This window comes from Mesoplodon mirus (assembly GCF_964341445.2).
Source record: "Mesoplodon mirus genome assembly, chromosome: 14".
NCBI classification, from domain to species: domain Eukaryota; kingdom Metazoa; phylum Chordata; class Mammalia; order Artiodactyla; family Ziphiidae; genus Mesoplodon; species Mesoplodon mirus.
Genome location: NC_138990.1, coordinates 73,035,915 through 73,060,016, shown reverse-complemented (window position 1 = coordinate 73,060,016; position 24,102 = coordinate 73,035,915). Strand labels below are relative to the sequence as shown.

Below are 24,102 nucleotides of genomic sequence, written 5' to 3'. Positions count from 1 at the left end.
ACACCTCACCTAAGCTCTACCGCTTCTCTCTTTGCCCCACAGATCTTCTAATGCTAGGACCAGTGATGTTTATGGGAGCCATGAGGCATACATATGTATGCAGATGGAAATTGTGAGAGAATTCATAACCCTCCTTAGGGCAACTCGACCAGTCAGGAATAGAAGACAGTGAATAAATGCTCCTGAATTCTGTTTCTTGGGTGGCAGTTCTGAGGAGCTTTCTCTAGAACTTCTCACAGAGCTGCCATTGACCACAGTAACCTTGAAAGTACACCCTTATTTTAGCTTTCTCTCCTCGCTTATACTGTTTCCAGTCCCTACTCCCTCTCAATCCCTGAGATTACTTCCAATAACCTATCTGTACACAAGCCCTGGCCTCAGGCTTTGCTTTTTGGGGGAGATCCCAAGCTCAAATTATCATTGCATATATCACTTAATGTTATAGCTACAAATAAAGATGATGTAGGACAAGGGTCCAAATATACCAGTTATACTTATGGTGCAGAAATTTACCTTCCTTAAAAAAATCCTGATGGTTGCCTTCTGCTTGTTTGATTTGTTTTTCAAGACTAAACAAAACCTTTGCAGCTATAGGTGACCTTCTAAGCAATATAACTTGACAGGCCTTTTTAAAACTCTATTTATAATTCAAAGAGTGTACTAGTCTTCTCTCAAATGATGTCCTTACCCCTACAGAACTTTCTTTACAGTTGCTATCAGCTTCCTTTGGCTTGTCACCACCATTTGAAAAATTTTATGCAACTTCTATATAATAATGGGTCACAGCCACTAACTTCTTAGCTTGTACTTGTTACCCAGTTTCTTTGTCGAATATAAAAAAAATTATTAACATTTAAGTAATCAGGACTAGCATGTTTTGAAAAGAGTTTAGACTTAAGCATATAAGCAATTCATCAGTGGATGGTGACAATGGAAACCAGAGCACTGATTTCTTTCACTAAATATATATCCTTTAGCCATGGAGTTAATAAGAACATTTTCATCTCCTTCTCTATTTATTGGCTATGTGTCATGAGAAAATGTGATACCCTTCAAGATTTTTATAGAATACTGATATAACCTAGTTTTCTGATGGTTTATTTATTTATTAAATATAAACAAGAATAACCAACTTGACCTTCCCTCTGGTCAAATATTGGGGTACTTGATTCATCACACTTGCCAGCAATAAAAATTGGCAAGCATTTCCAAAATAGACTGTGTTTCAGTAATATAAAACTAGTCAGGAGATAGAATATGCCTTTTAATTTTTTTGGAAAGGTCATGATTTGGTGACATTTGACCAGATGAACTTTCTAATGGTTCATGATCTAAAGGTTTAAATGCCAAATCTATCATACCAAACAGACTGTTCAGCATTGTGATTATTCAGAAATTTTCAGTGCATCAACACAGAGATCTCACATACAGATCTTCTCACCGAGAAGTCTATATACAGAACAGTCCAGGTATCCTGATTTCAGTGCAGAGAATTTCATTAAATGCCTTAGGTGAACCTAATATTAAATTGATCTCTTATTAATATCTTTATGCCTGCTCTTTTCAAATCATGTCGAGATGTCTGTTTTTTTTTCCCTCAAGATTAATACATTCTTTTTAATCTTCTGACCTTTGCTTTTCACACAGGAAGAATGGACTCCATATCAGGGAATATCTTCCCTGTTAAACCTAGCTCTTGTGCTCCCAGTGCATGGAATGTTACAGATACAGTTTTCCAATGTCTGGTGGTTAGTCTGTGCCTTTTTTTTTTTAGTGATTGCCCTACCCCACATAAAAATAGACTGAAAGATACATAGATAAAATAATGAATGTTGTGGTTGTTATGCCTTCAACATGGTATGCTGCAAAATCTTTGGAGTAGGTAGAGTGGAATATAGAATATACTCTCTTGTCCTTGTTTTATGTTTTCTAACTTTCTCAGTATTTCTCCTTTAAAAAAATTTTTTTTGGCGCTTTAAGGACAAGAGGTGGTTTAGCATCACATCCTCTCCCTTCCCATAGCAAGGCTTAGGTGAGAGGCTCCTACACTGTTATCTTGGTTACTGGGATACTTTTCTTCTCTGTAGGATAGTTTATTGCTTTTGGGACACTAAGCCTTTTCTGTGTTTGTTTTTATTTATTTGTTTTATTTAATTATTTTTAGCTGCATTGGGTCTTTGTTGCTGCGTGCGGGCTTTCTCTAGTTGCGGCAAGTGGGAGCTACTCTCCGTTGCAGTGCGCGGGCTTCTCATTGCAGTGGCTTCTCTTGTTGCAGATCATGGGCTCTAGGCGTGTGGGCTTCAGTAGTTGTGGCACACAGGCTCAGTAGTTGTGGCTCGTGGGCTCTAGAGCACAGGCTCAGTCGTTGTGGCGCGTGGGCTTAGTTGCTCTGCGGCATGTGGGATCTTCCCGGACCAGGGCTTGAACCCGTATCTCCTACGTTGGCAGGTGGATTCTTAACCACTGCGCCACCTGGGAAGTCCCTGCTTTGGGGGTTTTAAAATTTTTATTTTTTTGGTTTTGCTGATAATTTGTCTTCCTTCTACAGTTTTTTTTCCTCTATTTTATTTCTTTTAATTATGTATATGTGCTAAAAAGGTTGACATTTTCCTTTGATTAATGAATTAACCAGTTGCAGTGTTCTGGGTGTAATTTTTGGATTTTCATCATATTTGAGCTGTGTAGTTGCTTTTCTATTCCTGCTAGAAATTTGTGGTTTCAAACCTATTCCCAAACTCAGAAGTTTTAGAAGACTGAAATTTTGTCCCTATATTTTAGAAAAAAATAGTAGTTGTATAATGCATGTTTGACTTCTCCCCTTAAATACATGGGGATATGAAGTGTAATCCAAATATTTTGATTCTGGTATAAAAGTTCTTTTGATTAAAGAGGAAATGATTGTTCTACAGTGAATCATATAAGTTATTTATAATTTATATATAATTTGAATGAGAAAATATGTTTATAAACACAATTTGGAAATAAATGGGAGTATGTTATAGTAATTGGCATCTTGAAAGGAAGTATACCTACTTTTAAGTGGACATGAGAATCAGCTACTTCATGGATTTTCAAAGTTATATTTAGAGTTCTTGACTTTTAGAGCTGGAAGTCACCTTAGAAGTTATCTACCACACACTCACATTTATAGATGTAATATTAAGTCTTTAAGAGGCTGGGTATGTCTTGATATCAGATACTTTGTTACCCATCAAGATTAGAATGGTGACCTCTTTGTGTACTGGGTTCTTTTATCTTTGTATTGGAGATCCTAACAGTCCTGACACATGGTTGAAATATTAGTTTCAGTGAATTGAGTTTAGTATGTTTTTCACTATACACATTCATGAAATGCAAGGATAGCTGACAGACCATTTATTTCTAGTTCTACATATGCTCCTTTATGATTATACAAATAATAAATGTTATTGTAGGAAGTATGGAAAAGTACAAAGAAGAAAATAAAAATTTTTATATAAAGTGGGTTGTTTTTAAAACCACATTACCCAGGGACAGGTGAAGCCTTGGAACAGAATCATTGGTGCTGAATTAGAACAAAACCACTCTTGATTATTCTGGAATGGATTAAGGGCATGTACCATGGTCCCATAGGACCTATAGAATGCTCACCTGTTCAGTGATGTTCTGTAATAAAGCAGTGACTAGTAATGGGAGTGCTGTAAGAAAGAAGCCATACCATGGAATTGAGCTACCTCAGTTATTAAAGGAAAAGTTATTCTGGGAAAGCAGACCCCCATCCCGTATACCTCATTATTCTCACCATCCTCTCACTCTGAGGCTTTGCTCATCTCTTCTCTTTCTCTTACCTGAAATTTTGCAATTAGAAATAATGTCTAAACTTATGAAGTTGAGTATTTTTTATGTGATTATGTGAATTTTTTCTCTGGGAAACTGTCTTTAATCCCCTATTTTCTTTAATACATATGTATTTTTTAAATTGATTTTCAGTAACTTTTTATATTAAGGGTGTTAATCCTTTGTCTAATAGGGTACAAATATTTTTTGATTTGATAGAATTTCTCTAGGTCAGGGACCATATGTCTTTTAATTATAGTGGCTGTCAATTTTAAGCATGTACTGTATCCTGAGCACTTGGCATTTTATATACATCATCTCACTCAAATCTTGTAAGGATTAACAGTATTTCCATATTGCAGAAGCTAAGTGAGATTAAGTAATTTGCTGAGAAAGATGCAACTAGTTTTAAGTAGTGGAACTAGGAATGAGACTAAATATTTGACTACAAGTCTATGATCTTAACTAACATACTCTATTGTATCTTATATCAACCAGTATTTACTGTAGAGCATAACACTTATACATTATACACATTTGCTGTATTGAATTGTATTAAGACATAATTCATTTTGTAGTATTACTTAATTTTGTATAACTTGGTATACTATAAATGAGGACATGGATTCTTTGATTCTTGACCCAGATAGTTTGTTGTATATGGCTACAAATTGACTATTTTAAGTTAAAGTTAAAACTTTTCTCCATAAGTCTAATTTTATAAACTGTGTTCCATTTTTACAAATTCATTGTATGCTTCCCTAAATCCCAAAATTGGTTGCAAAAATAAAATAAAATATTAAATGTCAACAGTGAGAAAAGAGTGAAATTAAAGTTATCATGTAAATGTTCATAAGAATGCCTTTCTTTTCCCTCATGAGCTTGAATCTTTTAGAAATATGTCTGGTAACATTTAGACTATAACAGGGATGGCTGTCCTTCATTGTTCCACCTGTGGTTCTCAACTTTGCACATTAGAATCACTTGGGGAACTTTTGAAATTCCTAGTGCTAAGGCTGCATTGTAACAAGATCAATTAAAAAGGAATGGCTGAGAATGGAATCTAGATATTAGTGTTTAAGTTCCCTAAGTGATTGCAGTGTGATTTTTATTGTAGAGAAAGTTACAGGTAGTGATACCGTTTGTGTGGTTTGTTATCTATGTCCATAGTTGAGTGAAATGCTAAATTTTACTTAGAGAATATAAAATGCATTTTTTTAACCCAACCTTATGATTCTCTGGTTAAGAACACCTGTTACAGACATTTCAAAGATTATAACTTGCCACATACAGTGAGCCGCTTTTCTCAGAAGGCATATTTATGTTTTGTTTTAGAGATGGTTTTAAATATATAGATTTAAAGATTTATGTAAAGAGATCAGTTGTTAAATATTTGAAAAAAATTAGTCTATAACCTAATCCAGAAAATATAGTTTTAATTAATTTTCTTAGTTATAATAAATAACTCATATAAGTTATATAATTCCTCCCAATATTTTATTATAAAATTTCAAACATAAACATTGAAAAGGTTTATGGTGAATATTCATATATACACCACCCAGATTCTATAGTTAACACTGTACTTTAACACTTATATTTCCATGTGTACCTCGTTCTGTCCATAAATCCATCTGATTTTTGAGGCCTTTCAAAGTAATTTGCACGTATCAGATCTTTCCCCCAAATACTTCAGTATGCATACCTTTAACTAGAGTTCAGTTCTCTGTAAAATTGGGGAATAATGCATAAATCCTAAGTGTATCATAAGTTTCAGTAAATGAATATACTGGTGCAGCCCATACTCAAGATGCAGAACATGACCATCATTCAGTCTCCTCTCTCTTCCCAGTAAATATCCATTGTTTTTTTCCCAACCATACCTTAGCTGTGCCTGTTCCAGACTTCATATCAACAGAAGCATATAGTATGTACTCTTTTTGTACGTAGGCTTCTTTGACTCAACATAGTTTTGAAATTTCCATGTTGTGACATGTATTAGTAGCTTGTTCTTTTTATACCTGAGTAGTATTCCATTGCATGAATATATTAGAGTTTATCATTTCTCCTATTGATGGACATCTGGACTTATACCAATTTTTGACATTTATGAATAAACTGCTATGAACATTCTTACATAAGTCTTTTTATGGACAGCTAAGTTACAAGTAAGGATATATTTAGTTTTTAAAGAAATTGCCAAATCTTTTCAAAAATGGTTGTGCCATTTTATATACTCACCCACAGAATGTGAGAGTTCATGTTGATTTACATCCTTACCAACATTTTGTATTTTTATTATGTTACCTCTTAATATTAAGCTTTCTCACCTTTTATCAGAGTTTTTATCTGATTCACATGTTATTTTACATTGCATATTGTCTCCCCCCCACCCCCTAAAGAAAGAAAGAAAACTTAAGACAGTTGCACAGTAGTTTTGGTGTGATGTGAGACTGCTTATATTAAAAAATGAGGACTTGGCAATTTTTATTTTTGAAAAAAAAATTTGAGAACTTTTCTCCTTGCAAAATACTTACTGAACTTTGATATCAAATTTGGTCATATTATTGGGTACTTCCTTGGCATTTATGGTGATGTATATAGAATATTTAATTGTACTGTTAACATTTAGACTTTTCCTCCCATTTTCAGTAGGGAAATCAATTGAAAATTAAGAGTTTGTGAATGATTTAACAGATAAAATAAGCAGTTGTAGAAAAATTTTTTTTCAGAGAGCTTATTGATACAATAGTTTTAATGTCCACTTCATTAAAATTGCTAAGAGAAATGCTTCTGTGTCTCAATTTTCACCTTTTCAGACTTTATTTGGAGCATAAAAATACTGTGTAAAATTTGATTATGACTTTTTAAAAGATTTATTTTTTTGAAGCATAGCTAATTTACAATGTTGTGTTAATTTCTGCAGTACAGCAGATATATATTCTTTTTCATATTCTTTTCCATTATGGTTTATCACAGGATATTGAATATAGTTCCCTGTGCTATATAGTAGGACCTTGTTGTTTATCCATTCTATGCATAATAGTTTGCATCTGCTAATCCCAAACTCCCAATCCATCCCTCTCCCACCCCGCTTCCCCCTTGGCAACCACAAGTCTATTCTCTATGTCTGTGAGTCTGTTTCATAGATAAGTTCATTTGTGTCATATTTTAGGTCCCACATATAAGTGATATTATTTGGTATTTGTCTTTCTTTTTCTGACATTCCTCACTTGGTATGATAATCTGTAGGTCCATCCATGTTGCTGCAAATGGCATTATTTCATTATTTTTTATGGCTGAGTAGTATTCCATTGTATATTTATACCACATCTTTATCCATTCATCTGTCAATGGACATTAAGGTGGTTTCTGTATCTTGACTATTGTAAAACGTGCTGTAATGAACACTGGGGTGCATGTATCTTTTCGAATTATAGTTTTCTCCAGATATATAATATAATCCCAGGAGTGGGATTGCAGGATCATATGGCAAATCTATTTTTAGTTTTATGAGGAACCTCCATACTGTTCCATAGTGGCTGCACCAACTTACATTCCCACCAGCAGTGTAGGAGGGTTCCCTTTTCTTCTCACCCTCTCTGGCATTTATTATGTCAATTTTTTAATCATGGCCATTCTGACTGGTGTGAGGTGGTACACCTCATTGTAGTTTTGATTTGCATTTCCCTAATAATTAGCGATGTTGAGCATCTTTTCATGTTGCCTATCTGTATGTCTTCTTTGGAGAAATGTCTGTTTAAGTCTTCTGCTCATTTTTTGATTGCATTGTTGATTTTTTGATATTGAGTTATATGAGCTGTTTGTATATTTTGGAAATGAAGTCCTTGTTGGTCAAATCACTTGCAAATATTTTCTCTGACTCTGTAGGTTGTCTTTTTGTTTTGTTTATGGTTTCCTTTGCTGTACAAAAGCTTGTAAGTTTGATTAGGTCCCATTTGTTTATTTTTGCTTTTATTTCTGTTGCCTTGGGAGACTGATGATGACTTTTAGGATTTGAAATTCACTTTTTCTGTAATTATCAACTGACTTCTAGTTTCAGGGTGGCTGTTTCATGGGTTTTTTGTTTGTTTTTATTTTGCTGTCATTTTCTTTTTAAAAAACATACCTTTTCTGTTTAAAATACAGAGTTAGCATTTTAAGCAGAGCTATGTTTAGGATTTTATTTACATTCAAGCATACAAGAAATGGACAATGTGTTTGGGGGTACTTTCAAATGAAAGATACCATGTGACAGCATTTTATGACTTTTTTTGGTTAACTTTTCCTTGGATTTTCAATGAAATAGGTAATTATAGATTTTAAAATATAGATATAGATGGAGAGAGAGAAAGGAGAGGGACACTACTATACTGATTTTTAAAGAGTTGTCTCTTCAACAAAGTGTTGGGAAAATTGGATATCCATATGCAAAAAAATGAAATTAGATGCCTACCTCATACTGTATACAAAAATCAACTCAAAACTAATTAAAAACTTGAACATGAGACCTGAAACTGTAAAACTACTAGATGAAAACATAGGGGAAAAGCTTCTTGATATTGGTTTTGACAGTGATCTCTTAAATATGACACTGAAAGTACAGGCAACAAAGCAAAAATAGACAAGTGGAACTACATCATACCTTTAAAAGGCTTCTGCACAGTAAAGGAAACAATCAACAAAATGAAGAAGCAGCCTATGAAATGAGAGAAAGTATTTTCAAACTATCTGATAAAGGGTTAATATCCAAAATATACAAGGAACTCCTGCAGCTCAACAGCAAAAAAACAAATAACCTGATTAAAAAATGGGCAAAGAACTTGAACATATGTTTCTCCAAAGAAGACATACAAATGGCCAACCACTATATAAAAAGATGCTGAACATCATTAATTATCAGGGAAATAAAAATCAAAACTAAAACGTGGTATCATGTCATAGTTTTGATCTGTTAGGTTGGCTATTATCAAAAACAAACCAACAAACACTCCCACAAAATAGCAAGTATTGGCAAGGATGTGGAAGAATTGGAACCCTTGTACACTGTTGGTGAGAGAGTAAAATGGTGCAGCAACTATGGAAAACAGTATGGAGCATCCTCAAAAAAGTAAAAAATATAACAACCATATGATCCAGCAATCCCACTTCTGGGTATATTCCAAAAGAACTGAAATCAGAGTCTTGAAGAGATACCTGCACTCCTATGTTCATTGTCGTGTTACTCATAATAGCAAAGATATGAAAAAATCCAACTGTCCATCTGTTTATCTGTCATAAACAGATGAATGGGCAAAGAAAATGTAGTGTATACAAGACAGCTTTAAAAAAGAAGAAAATCTTGCCATTTGCAACAATATGGATGAACCTGGAGGATATTCTAAGTGAAATAAACTAGTCACAAAAGGAAAAATACTGCCATGATTCTACTTATATGAAATATCTAAGTCAAACTCATAGATACAGAGAGTACAGTAGTGGTTGCCAGTGGCTGGCGGGTGGGTGAAATGAGGAGTTGGTGTTCAGTGGGTACAGAGTGCTAGATGAATAAGTTCTAGAGATCTGTTGTACAATACAGTTAACAGTGCTGTAGTGTGCACTTCACAATTTGTTGAGAGGGCAGATCTCATGTTAAGTGTTTTTAGGGATCTCATGTTAGAGATCTCTTGTTAAGTGTTAAGTGTTGGCTATATCTATTACCTTGATTATGGTGATGGTATTATGGGTATATGCATATGCCCAAACTCATCAACTTGCACATTAAATATGTGCAGTTCTTTGTATACCAATTATACCTCAGTAAAGCTGTTAAAAATGCCAACATACTGTCCACCAGTTGGTTTATTATGTTTGCATCTAGTGATTAGTGACTTTTATTGTAAGCAAAGAAATTACTGTATTAGACTTACATAGTACAAAAGTCAGTTTAGTTACAATAGGGGGCTATGTCTAAAGGAAGAAAATTCAGTTAGAAGGTTGTTTTAGTAATCTATTTAAATCTATGCTTAGATTCCTGGCTTGGGCAATAGGGCAAGTAGTAGCCCCTTTCACTAATAAAAAAAAACAGCGGGAAGGGAATTTTTCTTTGGGAAGATGATGAGATCAGTTTGGAACCATCCAATTATGGTGTGCGTCTTAGACAGCCATATAGATGTTATCTATATAGAAATGGCTGAGTAGTTTTGGAGTTCTCCATCTGGCTTAAAAAGATTTGGGAATGATCATAGGGAACATGGTTACTGAAGCTTGTAGTAGTAAATAAACCCACAGAAAGTATTTCAATTTACTTTATGTAAACATATCTATGTATACATATTAAACAATATTAATTGTAAGCCACGATAAAGAACTGTGGTTTTAATCACTAACGATAACATAAAACATAATTTGCAAGGTACTTGTAAATAATGGTGACCAAATAGAATGGTGGTCATCAGTGATTATTTTCTTATGTCAAATAGTTCAATTTACTTAAATATTTATTGAACAGCTCTTGGAACTTGTGTTGCTTTTATTACGTGGTAGTATCACAAAGACAAAACATCACTTTGAGAAGAACTGTACTTAAAACAGTTTATTGTAAACCAGGGAATTATAGTATCAGGTTTGTAGAATACAAAAATCAGCTTAATCACAATGTAAATAATGGGCTTTAGGGGAATATGACTAGAGGGGAAAAAAATCCAGTTAGAATGTTGGTTTGAATGGTTTTAAGAGAGGGACTGATCTGTTCAGGTTTATATTTTAAATTGGGTACTCTGCCGGAAGGTTGTTTAAGTCAAGGATGGCAAGTCTGAATATGGAAATAAGAATAGGGGATTATTTTAATAATATATAATAATACTAGGATTAATAGAGTTATCAAGAAATATGTTAAATATGGACTTAAGTCTTATGTTAACTTACAGAATTTATTAGGTATCAGAGGAAATCTACAAGGACCAAAGCTGCTTTCTTATTTGGGTATGTAAAGAATGGTGGTGCATTCAGTGAAAGAGGAAATAAAGTGCAGCTCAGTTAAACAAAAAAGAAACACTTGGGTATTTAGGTTTCTGATTTCTGGATTCTGGCATCTAAACTTGTGGATAAGTATGGTATACTAGAAGAGAATATTCTACCCTCAATATACTTGTAATAAAAGGTTATTTTTACACATTAAGCCCTAGTTCCTACTCTTAACTTTTTTCTGTGTATAGAAGAAGAGTTGAAACTGCTTTGGTGAATCTGAGCTATGAATCCATCTATGTGTACACCCTGACTGAAGTGATGAGATGAAATGGGTTTTCCTTAAGTACATAAGTACAAAATACATGTTTAAGGAAGTGAGTTATTTCTTTTCATCTTACTCAGGGTGTATCATATTCTTGAATTGTTGGCTTGTATCAGTTATTTTGGATGAATACATCTGATACGAGCCAACAGTTTTTCAGTGACTTTTTTATATGTTTTGCTTATTTGAAACAGTAAATAAAATCCTTAATTCTTTTTAAAACTGTTTTAGTTTTGATGGCTTTTTATATAAAATATTTAGTAAATAGTTGTATCTTTTAACCATACCACATTATTTTATAAGAAACTCTTGACTTTATGAATTGATTTTTAAAATCAGTGATGGCTTTAGTTCTTATCATTTAGTGAAAATGTATATAATTCCCATAAAGGATTAATGCCTGAAATACTGAATTCAGAGATTGGCTAAAAATTTAACATCAAAAGAAGTCCTGTTTGTAATTTCTGTTGAATTCTTTAAAAGTGTGTAAAACCTTTTCATACTCTTTGTCTAATTAAGTCTGCAAAGTTATTTATTAACAGTGTGTAAAAGTAATTTAATCAAGTTACAAATAGCACTGCATTTAACTTGATAACTGAGCGAAAATAAAAATATTTTCATACTAAAATTGTATAGACACTATGCTAAATATATATTGTATACATTAATAATAGTAATTATTAATACAAGGTATGCCTTTCCATACATATGTACAAAATGCATCATAATAAATATGGTTTTTAAAAAGCAATTCTTTCTTGATAAGGGCACAGTCCAGTGACAATCAAAAAAGAATTCTGTTAATACTAATAGTGGTGAAGAGATAATGAAGCAGGGAGAGTTGACTGTTGTTTACTAGAGTCTAGTTTTAGCTGAAATGAAACAGAGCTTAAAACATATAAACTGAGTTGTATCCTAAGTGAAAGATAATCCACTATTGATAGTGTCATACAGTTTATTCAGCTTTCGTCTGTCTTTTCACAGAGCTCCTTAATAAGCATTCATAGTCAGTTTTTGGCAGCACTGGAATCACTGAAGGCATTCTGGGATGTTCTGGATGAAATTGATGAGAAGACTTGGGTACTTGAGCCGGAAAAACCTACAAGGAGTGCTACAGCACGCAGAATTGTATTAGGTAGAGTAAAAGAGGATTAAGGAGGTTTTTTTTTAAAGGTGTTTGATTGTATTTTGTATTTCTTAGGAAAATGAATCTAAGATGACATTGGACTCTTAGATGACTTTTTGTATGAAGTCAACTATTAAAACTTTGGGAGAGGAACTATGATTTCTTTTATTACTATGTATTTAAATGTAAATATTTCAAGTAGAAAGGGCAAGTACTGAGGTGTTTCATTACAAAAGGTGATGATCTAATCCATGGAAGCAGCATTCAGAGATAGTGTTTAATTAGCTTTCAATTATCACAGAAATTGTGGAGTAGATTTTTCAAAACTTCCATTACTTAGGAAAAAAACTGTGTTAGAAGTAATGAAGTCTTCATTCGTGAAACTAGACAAGTACGAACAAGTTTGGGAGTATTTTCTGACAGGAATATAGAGGAGGGTAAAAGAACCTGAAGTGGGCCGTGCATGCCATTGAAGAGTAAAAAGAAAGCCTTACAAAATAATAATTGAATATATTTTAAGTATTTAATTTACTATAAATATATGAAATTAATAAGATGTGGAATAACCATAAATATCATCCTGGAAATATTACCATATTCTCTTTACTATGAGATGATTGTTTTATGTATTCTCATTATGAGCAAGCAATACATGAAGTCAATTTTAAAGCTCAACCTCTCAAGATTTTAGATGTTTTAAACTATATTTGAGTTCACAGTAAATACTATATAGTTATGAAGGATATTTTGATGTGAATCATATCCGAATTAGTAGTTTCTACCCAGGCATAATAGATTTATCTGGGGGGAAAAGTGACACATTACTATGAGAAGAGGAAAGTATAACTGCGCAGCAATTCTAAAGACAGTATTGTTACTTATCAAGTTTGAAAAAGTCTTAACAATATTTAATTTGGAATAGTTAACCAAGTTATGGTATATTTGTGAACAAGTAGATACTAAAATGAAAATATTTTCTTCAAAGAAGTGTAGTAATTTATTATCTTAATGGCCCCATTAAAATAATTATTTCTCTTAGGTTATGATTAAATATACTTCTTATTTCTCATTGTTCAGCGTAAACAACCTGGTATTTATTCACTCTCCCTATATTTACCTTTTAGCTCCTTTTTTTTTCTTCAGGCATTGATTTGCCCTTTTAGGACCAGGTTTTCAGCAAATTAATCAAAAGATTAGTTAATACAACCATTGTTGTTAAGTGAAAATACTTTCTGGAGCCATTAGGTGACATTGCTAAAGGCTAACCTGAAATATGTGTTCATGTAAAAAATGCATTAACCAATGAAATTATAAATTAACTTTTTGTAATTTTGTTTTTCTTATTGAATTACCTGGACTTACTTTTTTATTTTACTTGATTACCTCTTTTTGCTAGATCTGTAATAATTGTATTTATATTGTTGCCAACCTTAGCCAGAGGATTACGCTATAGTATATAGAATTTATCAAGACATTTTTACCATAAAAATGAAATCGAAATTAACCTTAAACAACCACACTATGTACCTTCAAAAAAAAGCAATAAAATTTCTGAAATTTGTACATACTCTAGTACAGTTATAAAAGAATTTAGTGCCAAGTAGAAATAGCTTTTCTTGAGATTCTGTAAACTGTTAGTTGTTTTTGTTATTAAATGAACAGTTTCCAAAAATTTAATATGAATTGACCCCTTTGTTAACTTATCCTAAAGATTTCAGAAAATGTTTTTATAAAACTCAAATCTTAAACATTTATTTTTACCATTTATTGTATTTTTAGTCTTTTATGTTTGTTCTATTACTTTTCAAGAATATTATGATATCGTTTAGATTATTTCTTAAACTTGTGACTTGTAATTTTTATATATTAAAGATTTTTATCACTCCATAGAAAATTTTTATTCAAACTTTAATGGAATTCTGACCAGGATTCGAATCTAAATTAATTATATTAACTTATGGATTGGCTCTGTTTTTTGAAACTTCGGATCCCCAAATCTTTAGTCATGATCAAAATTTTCAAATTACTTCTTTTTGTTAAATTATGAATTAGTAGTATATTTACCTTTATAAAAAACTATATATATAATACAATTAGTTAATCTTTCTTTGGGTATACAATGAAAAAAGTACCCAGACACATACTCCTTTATTTTTTGTTTCATTATCTGTTCTACTTCTAAAAGCTTTAATATTCCTTTATTCTAGGGAATAATGCTTCGATAAATATAGAGGTAGACCCCAGGCATCCTACTATGCTTCCTGAGTGCTGTTTTCTTGGAGCTGACCATGGTACGAGATCTCAGGTTTAAATGTTTTTAACACAATTATAAAATACTTGTCCACCACTGTAATTAAATATTATTCTAACATATTAATATATTAATGGTAAACATCTTAAATGAAATGTCTCATTGTGAACTGTACTTATGTGTTTTTTTAATATATAATATATATGATTTAGATTTTCTAATCATGTACTTAGGAAACAAATCCTGTAATTAACAAATATTATGTATATTTCAAAGTTGCTAATAGATTAGATCTTAAAAGTTTTCATCAAGAGTAAAAAACTGTAATTGCATGATGATAGATGTTAATTAAACTTGTAATCGTTTTGCAGTATATACACATACCAAATGACTATGTTGTACACCTAAATCTGTAATAGTGTTATCAGTTATAGCTCAATAAAAAGAGGCAAATTCTGTGCCAAATGTGACTTTACAAAATGAGAGCAGCAAACCCTAAATTATTAAACTTTTTTTTTTTTTTAATATTTGAAGTGGTAAAACCCCTGGGAATTAGGCTGAGCAGAAACATACATTTGTGGTAGGTATCTTTGCAATATAATTGTTACTTTTCTATGATTTTACAAATTTAATAACAGGTTTTTTTCATGTTTTCAGGGATCCAGAAAATAGTCTGTTACAAAATTTGAAAGATGTTTTAGAAATTGATTTTCCAGCTCGTGCTATCCTGGAAAAATCTGTAAGTCTTATCAGTGCTTTGATATTCCAAATAGTGTTGCATAATGAAAGTCAAATGTTCTTTTAAGCACCAGAGAAAAATGAGGCTGAAAGGGAAGGAATTGGAAGAATATTATAACGGACTTCTGAACTGCAAGCAGCAGTTGCATCAAAGAACTTGTTAACCTTTGATTGGTGGTTATAAGTGTACTTTTTCCATGGTCATTGTAGCAGTAAAGTGATTAATGACATCTTTATTATTAAAAATAGGGGAAAGGTCTAATGTAGCTAATGAGATGTTTGGATTTTCTATACTATCTGCTTATGGATGACTGAAATAAAGTTCTAATTAACTTGAAACAAGTGTTTGTGAAGGTTGGCAGCATAGTTTTTCAAAATTGAATAGACACTATGACACTGCAAAAATAAACTAAGAATTGATTTTTGACAAAGCTGCTAAGAATGTAGACTACTAAAGTGGTGGGGATGTTTTTGTCTTTTTCCTTTAGTTGCAGAATTTTGAAGTTTAGTATAATCACCAGCTAATGTCAGTTCCTGTCTTTGCATACTACAGTGGCATTATACTGATGTACACAGTGGGAATATTACTTAAGCCTGAAACATCTTGTGAGCCAAAAGTAGAATCTGTTTTTTAGTATATGTATATTATTTATTGGATGAAAAATTTTCTAAGGTGTTCAATAGTGATGTGACTGTATTTTCTGTAACATAGCAATATAGTTACCTTTATAAAAATTTTATAAAAATTTAATAGTATCTAATACCATATTATTCACTTTTTTATTTCACCTTGTGTATTCTTATAAATATTTCTTTTTTCCCACCACCCCATCCCCCAATATTTTTCTTTTGAAGGATTTTTCTATGGATTGTGGAATTTGTTATGCCTATCAACTTGATGGTGCCATTCCTGATCAAGTGTGTGATAATTCACAGTGTGGACAGCCTTTCCATCAAATATGTTTATATGAGGTAAAAATAAAAATATCAGTAAGACTAACAGCATAGGAAATATGCATATTTGAAATCTAAACAAACAATCTGTTTAGTCAATAGTGATCTTTTATTGCCATTATCTCAAGTTAATTCCAAATGTGTATTTCATTTCTTCAGTGGTTACTAATGAATTTATAAATGTCCTAAAGTATCCAAGAAGTGGGAAAATGTATCTAGAATATACTCATGGACTGTTTATTGATGCATAACAAATTAAACTGATGGAATATTGGAATCTTTCCGTAAATATCTCATGTAACCACAATGCAAACTCTGTTAAGTAGGAGTAATGGTGGCAATAAGGTGAAAGGGAGCTAGTACTGTACCTATTACTTTTTCAGGCTATATTTAAGTGTAGAATAAATGTAATAATCCTACTTTTGATATTGAGAAGAATGCATTTTATGATCTAAATAACTCACAACACTCTATTTACTGTATATATAATACATGAGAAGTCTGCTTTCCCTCCTGTCTGCAGTCACTTGCTCTCGAGCATTCATCTTAGGGCACAATGGACATATGACTAACTGTATGTGCATCTATATACAAAATGACTTGCAGTTGTATAGTGCTTTCGGTTTTTAAAAACTTCCTTAATATTACCTCCTGATTTTTGTGATTAGAGATAGCAGCTGGTGCTAGCTGCAGTTTAACAGTGGAGAATTTAGGTAGAGATGTCAATTTACCTTATATAAAATCATAAAATACTAGGTCTAATTATAGAGATACTCTTAAGGGAACATGTGCTTTCTTTTGTAATAATGAAAATTCATTTAATTTTTAAAAATGGATTGCCTCCTGCTTGTAATTAATGGATTGAGAATTAACCCTACTATTGGTGATTAAGATCAGAATTAAGACCTAAATTTTAAAGAGCCTAGGATATCTTTTATAGCAGGAGTTCTTAATTTGTGATTAATGGATTTAGGGAGGGTCTGTGAACCCCATGGAGTTATTTTTGTGTACATCTGTTTTGGGGTAGAGAAGGTGCATACTTTTTATCAGATTCTTAAAGGGGCCTATAATTTGCTTATAAATCAGTGGTATAGACCTTGAAATCCATACTGGTTTCCCCTTGTTATTCAGCATTTTAGTAGTTTGGTATTGGCTCAGGAGATGTTCCTCTTACAAAAGAAAATTAAGAAGGCAAATCATCTGGCATAAAAATATAATTCACTCAAAAAGAAAAATTTATTTGGAGTACCTGTAATATGTAATCATGTTGACTCTGCTCCCTTTCTTCTCTTTTTAAAATCTTCAGTGGTTGAGAGGACTACCGACTAGTAGACAGAGTTTTAACGTCATATTTGGTGAATGTCCATATTGTAGTAAGGTAAGCAAATTATTAATCACATTTCATAAAATGTGTCTAGCTTTTAGTAATATGTTTTAGAAGATAACTGTATAGTATAATCAGCTTATATAAAATTTTTGGAAACATCTGTCAATGTATTTAAAATTTTCTAAGATAAATTGTCCCTATTAACATTTTAATTTTCAGAGTTCTCCTTTGATCAAAAAAAAGTTAACCCCTTTTCTAGATTTCCTAGGTGATCTGAACCTTAAAAAGTATTTTCCAAACTCTATCATTACACCATCTCTAATATAAAGCATTCCTCTTTTTATAAGCCACTTACCTTGAAAATGTCTGGGAGAAAAAGCCTGAAATAAGAAGACAACATTTCTGTGAAGAACTGGAAACTTGAATTATCAAAAGGATTTTATTTGGTATCTTTAGAGAAAATATAAAGCAAGACATACTAATATCAAAAGAAGAAGAATGGTGAAGCCATAATAATATACATCTGCCTTTATCTCTTCACTAAGAGTAAACTGGGAAATTGTAAGCCAAAATCCTGTAGAACTGTCTAATTCTGTGACCTCCATACCAGTTGAAGAAGTGTACCTGTACCAAGATGGAGAGCTTGACTTGTTGAACATATCTGGACTGGTAAAATCTTGATGGGGTTCATAAAATGAACTGGGGAACTGTATACAGCTGGATTTTTGTGGAGAAGTTTTTACTCCATTCAGAAATTCTTGAGACTCACAGTATTTTTGTCTTCTCCTTGTGCTTTCCTATGAGAAAATACATATGTGTTAAGTTTGAGTTATCCAAGTGTTTATTTTGTGTACTCTATAAGAATACTAAATAAAATTTGTTACACAAGATCAAGTTTTTGTGTACTTTTTATTTTTCCTGAGAAGTTATTTTTAGGTTCTTGATTTAAAGCATTTATAAAGTACTTACCAGCATCAAATGACCAAATCTGGTTAATTTGATTGATTGGTTCTTTTAAACCAAGAAGTAGGCTATTTCTTAAATAATTTATAATCTAAAAATAAATAGGGTAGAATATGAAAAAATGAATTTTTTGGCAAGAAAAAGAAAAAGGCTTAATCTTATGGGGGATAAGACAGTAATAATTAGAAGGCTTTTTGGTCGGTAATAATTAAAGATACTAGAAGCACTAGAGCAAGATGGTGGTGCTGTGCACCCACAGACTGGCCTTAGCCAGTGGCCTGACCCCTGTAGCCTCCTGCCGGAGCACCAGAGATTCACATCTTCCCATAACAGACCTGGAGAAGACAGCTGGTAAAAATCTTTATTTGTCCAGAAGCTTATCTAAGAAAAGATGCTCACCCTAATCTCCTAAGCAAAAGGGAATCAAGCAGTTTATACAAATTACAGTTTCACTGTGTCAAAAGAGATGTCTTGAAGGCTCTTTAGCTTTTCCATTAAAAAGAAATCTATAAACTACTCTTTACTGCCTGAGAGCTAACAAAGTCACATGAATGCAATTTTCCTAAAGTTTTGTCAGCTTAATTCACTAAAGGCAAAATGAGTTAATGGTTACTCCAGTAGGCCCATAAAGCATTGTTCTTGCACAAGGAAAAAGAAATATACCATCAAATCATATTTCTAAAGGCTGAGAGCCACAGGCAAGCTAACCTATGCTGCATTTACATATAAGTTACATGTAGAAGTGGATGATCTAGTTAATCCCCGTCTAGGTAAGAATAGAAGTCAAACTACTAAAATTTCAAGACAGAATCATCTCTTGTGTGACCTAAATACCTTATCTCTCTTTAAGCAACAACAAATGATGTCAAATGGGAAGGCACTCATCAAAGGATTTAACCACCAGCTGTCTTCAGTTTACTGAGAGCTCTGATGGGGAGAGACAGTCTGGCTAGGGTTGGAAAACTGTGGCTCATTGGCTAGCTGCCTGTTTGTGAGTAAAGTTTTACTGGTACATAGCCCTACTGATGACCATTGCCTTGCACTAAGCAAGGGACAGCAAAGAGGCAGCAGCTCACATCCTCCTTACTAGAAAACATCAGTCTTAGTAATCAACAGAGAACTACTAGACAAAAACAGCAAGGTTAGATCACACAAACCAATGGGATCTAACTGATATCTATAGGGCACTCCACCCCAAAACAGAAGAGTACATGTTCTTTTCGATCGCAATTGGAATACTCACCAAGATAGACCATGTCCTGGGGGTTATGAAATAAACCTTAACAAATACAAAATTATACAAAGCATGTTCTCAGATAATAATATAAATTAGAAATCAGTAACAGAAAATCTTTAAACATTTGGAAATTAGACAACACACTTCTAATAACCAAGACATCAAAAGAAGTCTCATGAGAAAGTACAAAATTAAAATACAATATATAAGGACTTATGGGATGCAGTTAAAATGGGACTTAGTAGGTCATTATAGCATTCAATGCTTATATTAGAAAAAATAGAGGTTTCAAATCAGTAGCCTAATCTTCCACCTGAAATAGAAAAAGAAAAGGAAAATACACCTAAATCAAGCTGAAGGAAAGAAAGAACAGGAAAATCTTCAAACATTTGAAAATTTTAAAAAACTCCTGAATGGGTCAGAGACCCAAGAGAAACTTAAAAATATATTGAACTGAATGAAAATCAAAATGTATCAAAATATATGGGACATGGCTAACTGTTAGAAGGAAAATCTCTAATACTAAATACTTATATTAAAAAAGAAGTCTCGGGCTTCCCTGGTGGCGCAGTGGTTGAGAGTCCGCCTGCAGATGCAGGGGACACGGGTTCGTGCCCCAGTCTGGGAAGATTCCACATGCTGCGGAGCGGCTGGGCCCGTGAGCCATGGCCGCTGAGTCTGCGCATCCGGAGCCTGTGCTCCGCAACGGGAGAGGCCACAACAGTGAGAGGCCTGCGTACCGAAAAAAAAAAAAAAGTCTCAATTCAATAACTGAGGCTTGTTTCTACCTCAAGCAACTAGAAAAAGAGAAATACATAGCAGAACGAAGGAAATACAAATAAAAGCAGAAATCAATGGAATTGACAAAACAAAAATAGAGAAAACTCAAACAAAAGCTGGCTCTGTGACCAATAAAATTGATAAACCTGACCAAAAAAGAGAGAAAACAAATTACTGATATTTGGAAAGAAATAGTACTATAGGCTTCAATTCCATTTAGAGAATTTAAATAAAGGAATACTATGAACAGTTCTACAAATAAAAATATAACAGCTTGGATGAAATAGACCAATTCTTAGAAAAGCACAAATTATCACAAATAACTCAAGATGAAATAGATTAGGGGGTGGTAAACTGTGGTCTGCAGGCCAAATCCAGCTCAACACCTGTTTTGTAGAACCTGCCACCTAAGAATGGTTTTTACATTTTTAAGTGGCTGGAAAAAATACTTTGTGACACTTGAAAATTACATGGAATTCAAATTTCAGTGCCATAAATGTTCTGCTGGAACTCAGCTATACTCATTTGTTTACCTATTTGTATATGATGCTTTTGCACTACAATGCATAGTTGAACAAAAGAGAGACCATATGACTTGTAAAACCTAAATATTTACTGTCTGGCTCTTTATAGGAAAGTCTGTCCACTCTTGAAATAGATAATCTGAATAGTCTTAGTAAAGAACTTGAATTCATAGTTAAAAAAGGAAAAGAAATCTCTAGGCTCAGACAGTTTCACTGGAGAATTCTCTAAAACATTTAAAAAGAAACACTAAATCTATTCAGTCTCTCCCAGAAATTAGAAGATGTCTCAACTCATTTTATGAAGCAAGCATTACCTGATTCCAAAACCAGAAAAAGACAATAAAATAAAAAGAAAACTACAGACCAACAGTCTTCATTAGAGATGTAAAAGTCATCGACAAAATACTAACAAACTGAATCCAATGACAAATGAAAAGAATAATACGCCATGACCAAGTGGGGTTGATTCAAGAAATGTAAAAGTGTTCCAGTATTCACACATCAATCAATGTCATCCACCATAGTAACAGTATAAAGGTGAAAAATCATATGGTCATATTAATAGATATAAAAAAGCATTTGACAATATTCAACACCCATTCATAATAACTCAATACACTAGAAATGGAGGGGAACTTCAACTTGATAAAGAACATCTACCAAAAATCTACAGCTAACATCATACTAAATAGTGAAAGGCAAAAAACTGGAAGAAACTCATATGTTCTTCAACACTACATCCATACCTCAGAATACTACCTAGCAATAAAAAGGAATGAAATATCAATAGATGCAAAATTTGCATGGATCTCACGGGTGTTACGGTAAAAGAAATAAAGCCAATCTCAACAAGTTACATAGTGTAGAATCTGATTTATACTGACATGCTCAAAATGACAAAACTACAGTGATGCAGAAAAGACCAATGCTTTCCATGGTTTAGGACTGGGGAGACAGTGTCACTATAAAGCAAAATGAATAAAGTTACCATTATCAGGAATGGATAAAGAAGACATTAAAAGTATAACAAGAGAATATCATGAACTACATAGTGCTGACAAATTTGACAAGTTAAATGAAATGGACAAATTCCTTGAAAGATCAAATTACCAAAACTGACACAAGAAGAAAAAGAAAATCTAATAATCACTATTATCTGTGATAGAGGGTAAATTCATAATTTGAAATTTTACTACAACAAAACTCTAGACCTAGATAGTCTTCTTTCTAAACTGTCATTTTTATGAAAGGCAAATCTTACTGAGACATTTTCTGAAAATAGACACTTCCCTCTAATGTAACATATAATGACTGGAAAACAAAAACATACAAGGAAGTTGAGAGAAAAGAAAACTTACTGACCACTATCTCTTATCAATGTAAATATAAAAATCCGTAATGGAAAAATAGCAAATTGAATTCAGTATGACAAAACATCACGACTAAATGGAATTTATTCCAGAAATAAAATGTTAACATTCAAAAATCAATGCAATTCATTATACTAGTAAAGGTGAAAAATCATATGATCATCTCAACACATCCCCCCAAACAACTTAATACCCATTCACGACTAAAATTTATTCTTCAACAAACTATAAATACAATGAAATTTCCTCGGCCTGATAAAGGGCATTTAGGAAAAACCTACAGCTGACATCATACTTAATGGTGAAAGAATGAATGCTTTTCCCCCTAAGATCAGGAACAAGGATGCCCACTCTCATTACTATATTGAGTAGTCAGTATATATTAGGATATTAGTATATATTAGTATAGTATTAGAGGTCCCAGCAGGTGTAATAAGACATGAAAGGAATAAATGAAAGGCATACATGTTGGAAAGGAAGAAGACTCTATTTACAGACAACATGATTGATGATGTAGAAAATCCTAAAAATACAAAAGAACTACTAGAACTAATCAGTGAATTTTAGGAAGATCCCAAGACACAAGGTCAATATACAAAATCAGTTTTATTTCTATATACCAGGAACAAATAACTGGAATATAAAATTTTTGAAAAAATGACATATACAATAGGATTAAAAACCAAAATATTGAGAAATACTTTTAATAGAAGATGTATAGGTTATCTACACTAAAAACTACAAAACATTGTTGAAAGAAACAAATGGAGAGAAGTATCAGGTTTATGCATTGGAGAACTCAATGTTGTTGGGATTTCATTTCCCTTTAAACTGATCTTTAGATTTAGTGTAGTCCCAATTAAAATCCCATTGTGCTGTTTAGTGGGAACTGGCAAGGTGATTCTTAAATTTTATGGAGGGGACCAGGAACTAAAATGGCCACGGCATCTTTGAAGAAAAGAAAGGGGCTGAAGGACTTAAACTACCTAATTTCAGAACTTGCTATAAATCTACAGTAATTGATACAGTGTGGAATAGATTGATAGAAAAGAGAGTCCAGAAATAGACCCATGCTTATATAGTCAGCTGACTTTTGAAAAAGGCTCCAAAGAAATTTAATTAGGAAAAGGAAAATCTTTTTAAGAAATGGTACTGGGGTAACTGGCTTTCAATATGGAAGGAACCTCAACCCCTATCTCACACCATACCCAACTGATTTGAGATGGTTCATAGACCCAAATATGAAAGCTAAAACTATAAGCCTTCTAAAAAATATATAGCAAAATAACTTTGTGACCTTGAGGTAGGCAAAGATTTCTTTACAGAAAAAAATAATAAATTGATCAGTTGAATTTCAAATAAAAACAAATACTTCCTGCTCATCAAAGACACTGTTAAGTAAATGAATAGGCAGGCTGCACACTAGGAGAACATATCCACAATATAGACATTGGACAGGAGACATATGTGGAATATATAGAGAATTCCTACAACTTAATAATAGAAAGACAATCATTCAAATAAAAATGGATAAAACTTGAAGAGACACCTCACAAAAGAAGGTATATGCATGGGCAGTCAGCACAGGAAAAGGTGCTCACAATTATTGGTCATCAGATAAAGATAACTGGAATCACCACGAGAAACTAATATACACACGTTGACTAAAATTAAGACTGACAGGGCTTCCCTGGTGGCGCAGTGGTTGAGAGTCCGCCTGCCGATGCAGGGGACACGGGTTCGTGC

The 24,102-nt window shown here is 32.8% G+C and overlaps 2 protein-coding genes across 5 annotated transcripts in view; one reads left to right on the top strand and one right to left on the bottom strand.

Moving 5' to 3' along the window:
- Positions 1-17,958, top strand: part of FANCL (FA complementation group L) — a 77,804-nt gene extending 59,846 nt beyond the window's left edge. For all 3 annotated transcript variants that reach the window (XM_082641925.1, XM_082641924.1, XM_082641926.1), the window contains 7 exons: positions 12,071-12,221; positions 14,420-14,503; positions 14,998-15,043; positions 15,121-15,202; positions 16,057-16,173; positions 17,462-17,533; positions 17,830-17,958. In XM_082641925.1, the coding sequence (XP_082498051.1) occupies positions 12,071-12,221; positions 14,420-14,503; positions 14,998-15,043; positions 15,121-15,202; positions 16,057-16,173; positions 17,462-17,533; positions 17,830-17,871 (594 nt within the window). In that variant the 3' untranslated portion in view covers positions 17,872-17,958. The remainder of the gene's footprint in view (positions 1-12,070; positions 12,222-14,419; positions 14,504-14,997; positions 15,044-15,120; positions 15,203-16,056; positions 16,174-17,461; positions 17,534-17,829) is intronic.
- The window catches only part of VRK2 (VRK serine/threonine kinase 2), a 101,282-nt gene continuing 95,087 nt past the window's right edge, over positions 17,908-24,102 (bottom strand). For both annotated transcript variants that reach the window (XM_082641922.1, XM_082641923.1), the window contains exon 13: positions 17,908-18,279. In XM_082641922.1, coding sequence (XP_082498048.1) covers positions 17,935-18,279 — 345 coding nt within the window. In that variant the 3' untranslated portion in view covers positions 17,908-17,934. The remainder of the gene's footprint in view (positions 18,280-24,102) is intronic.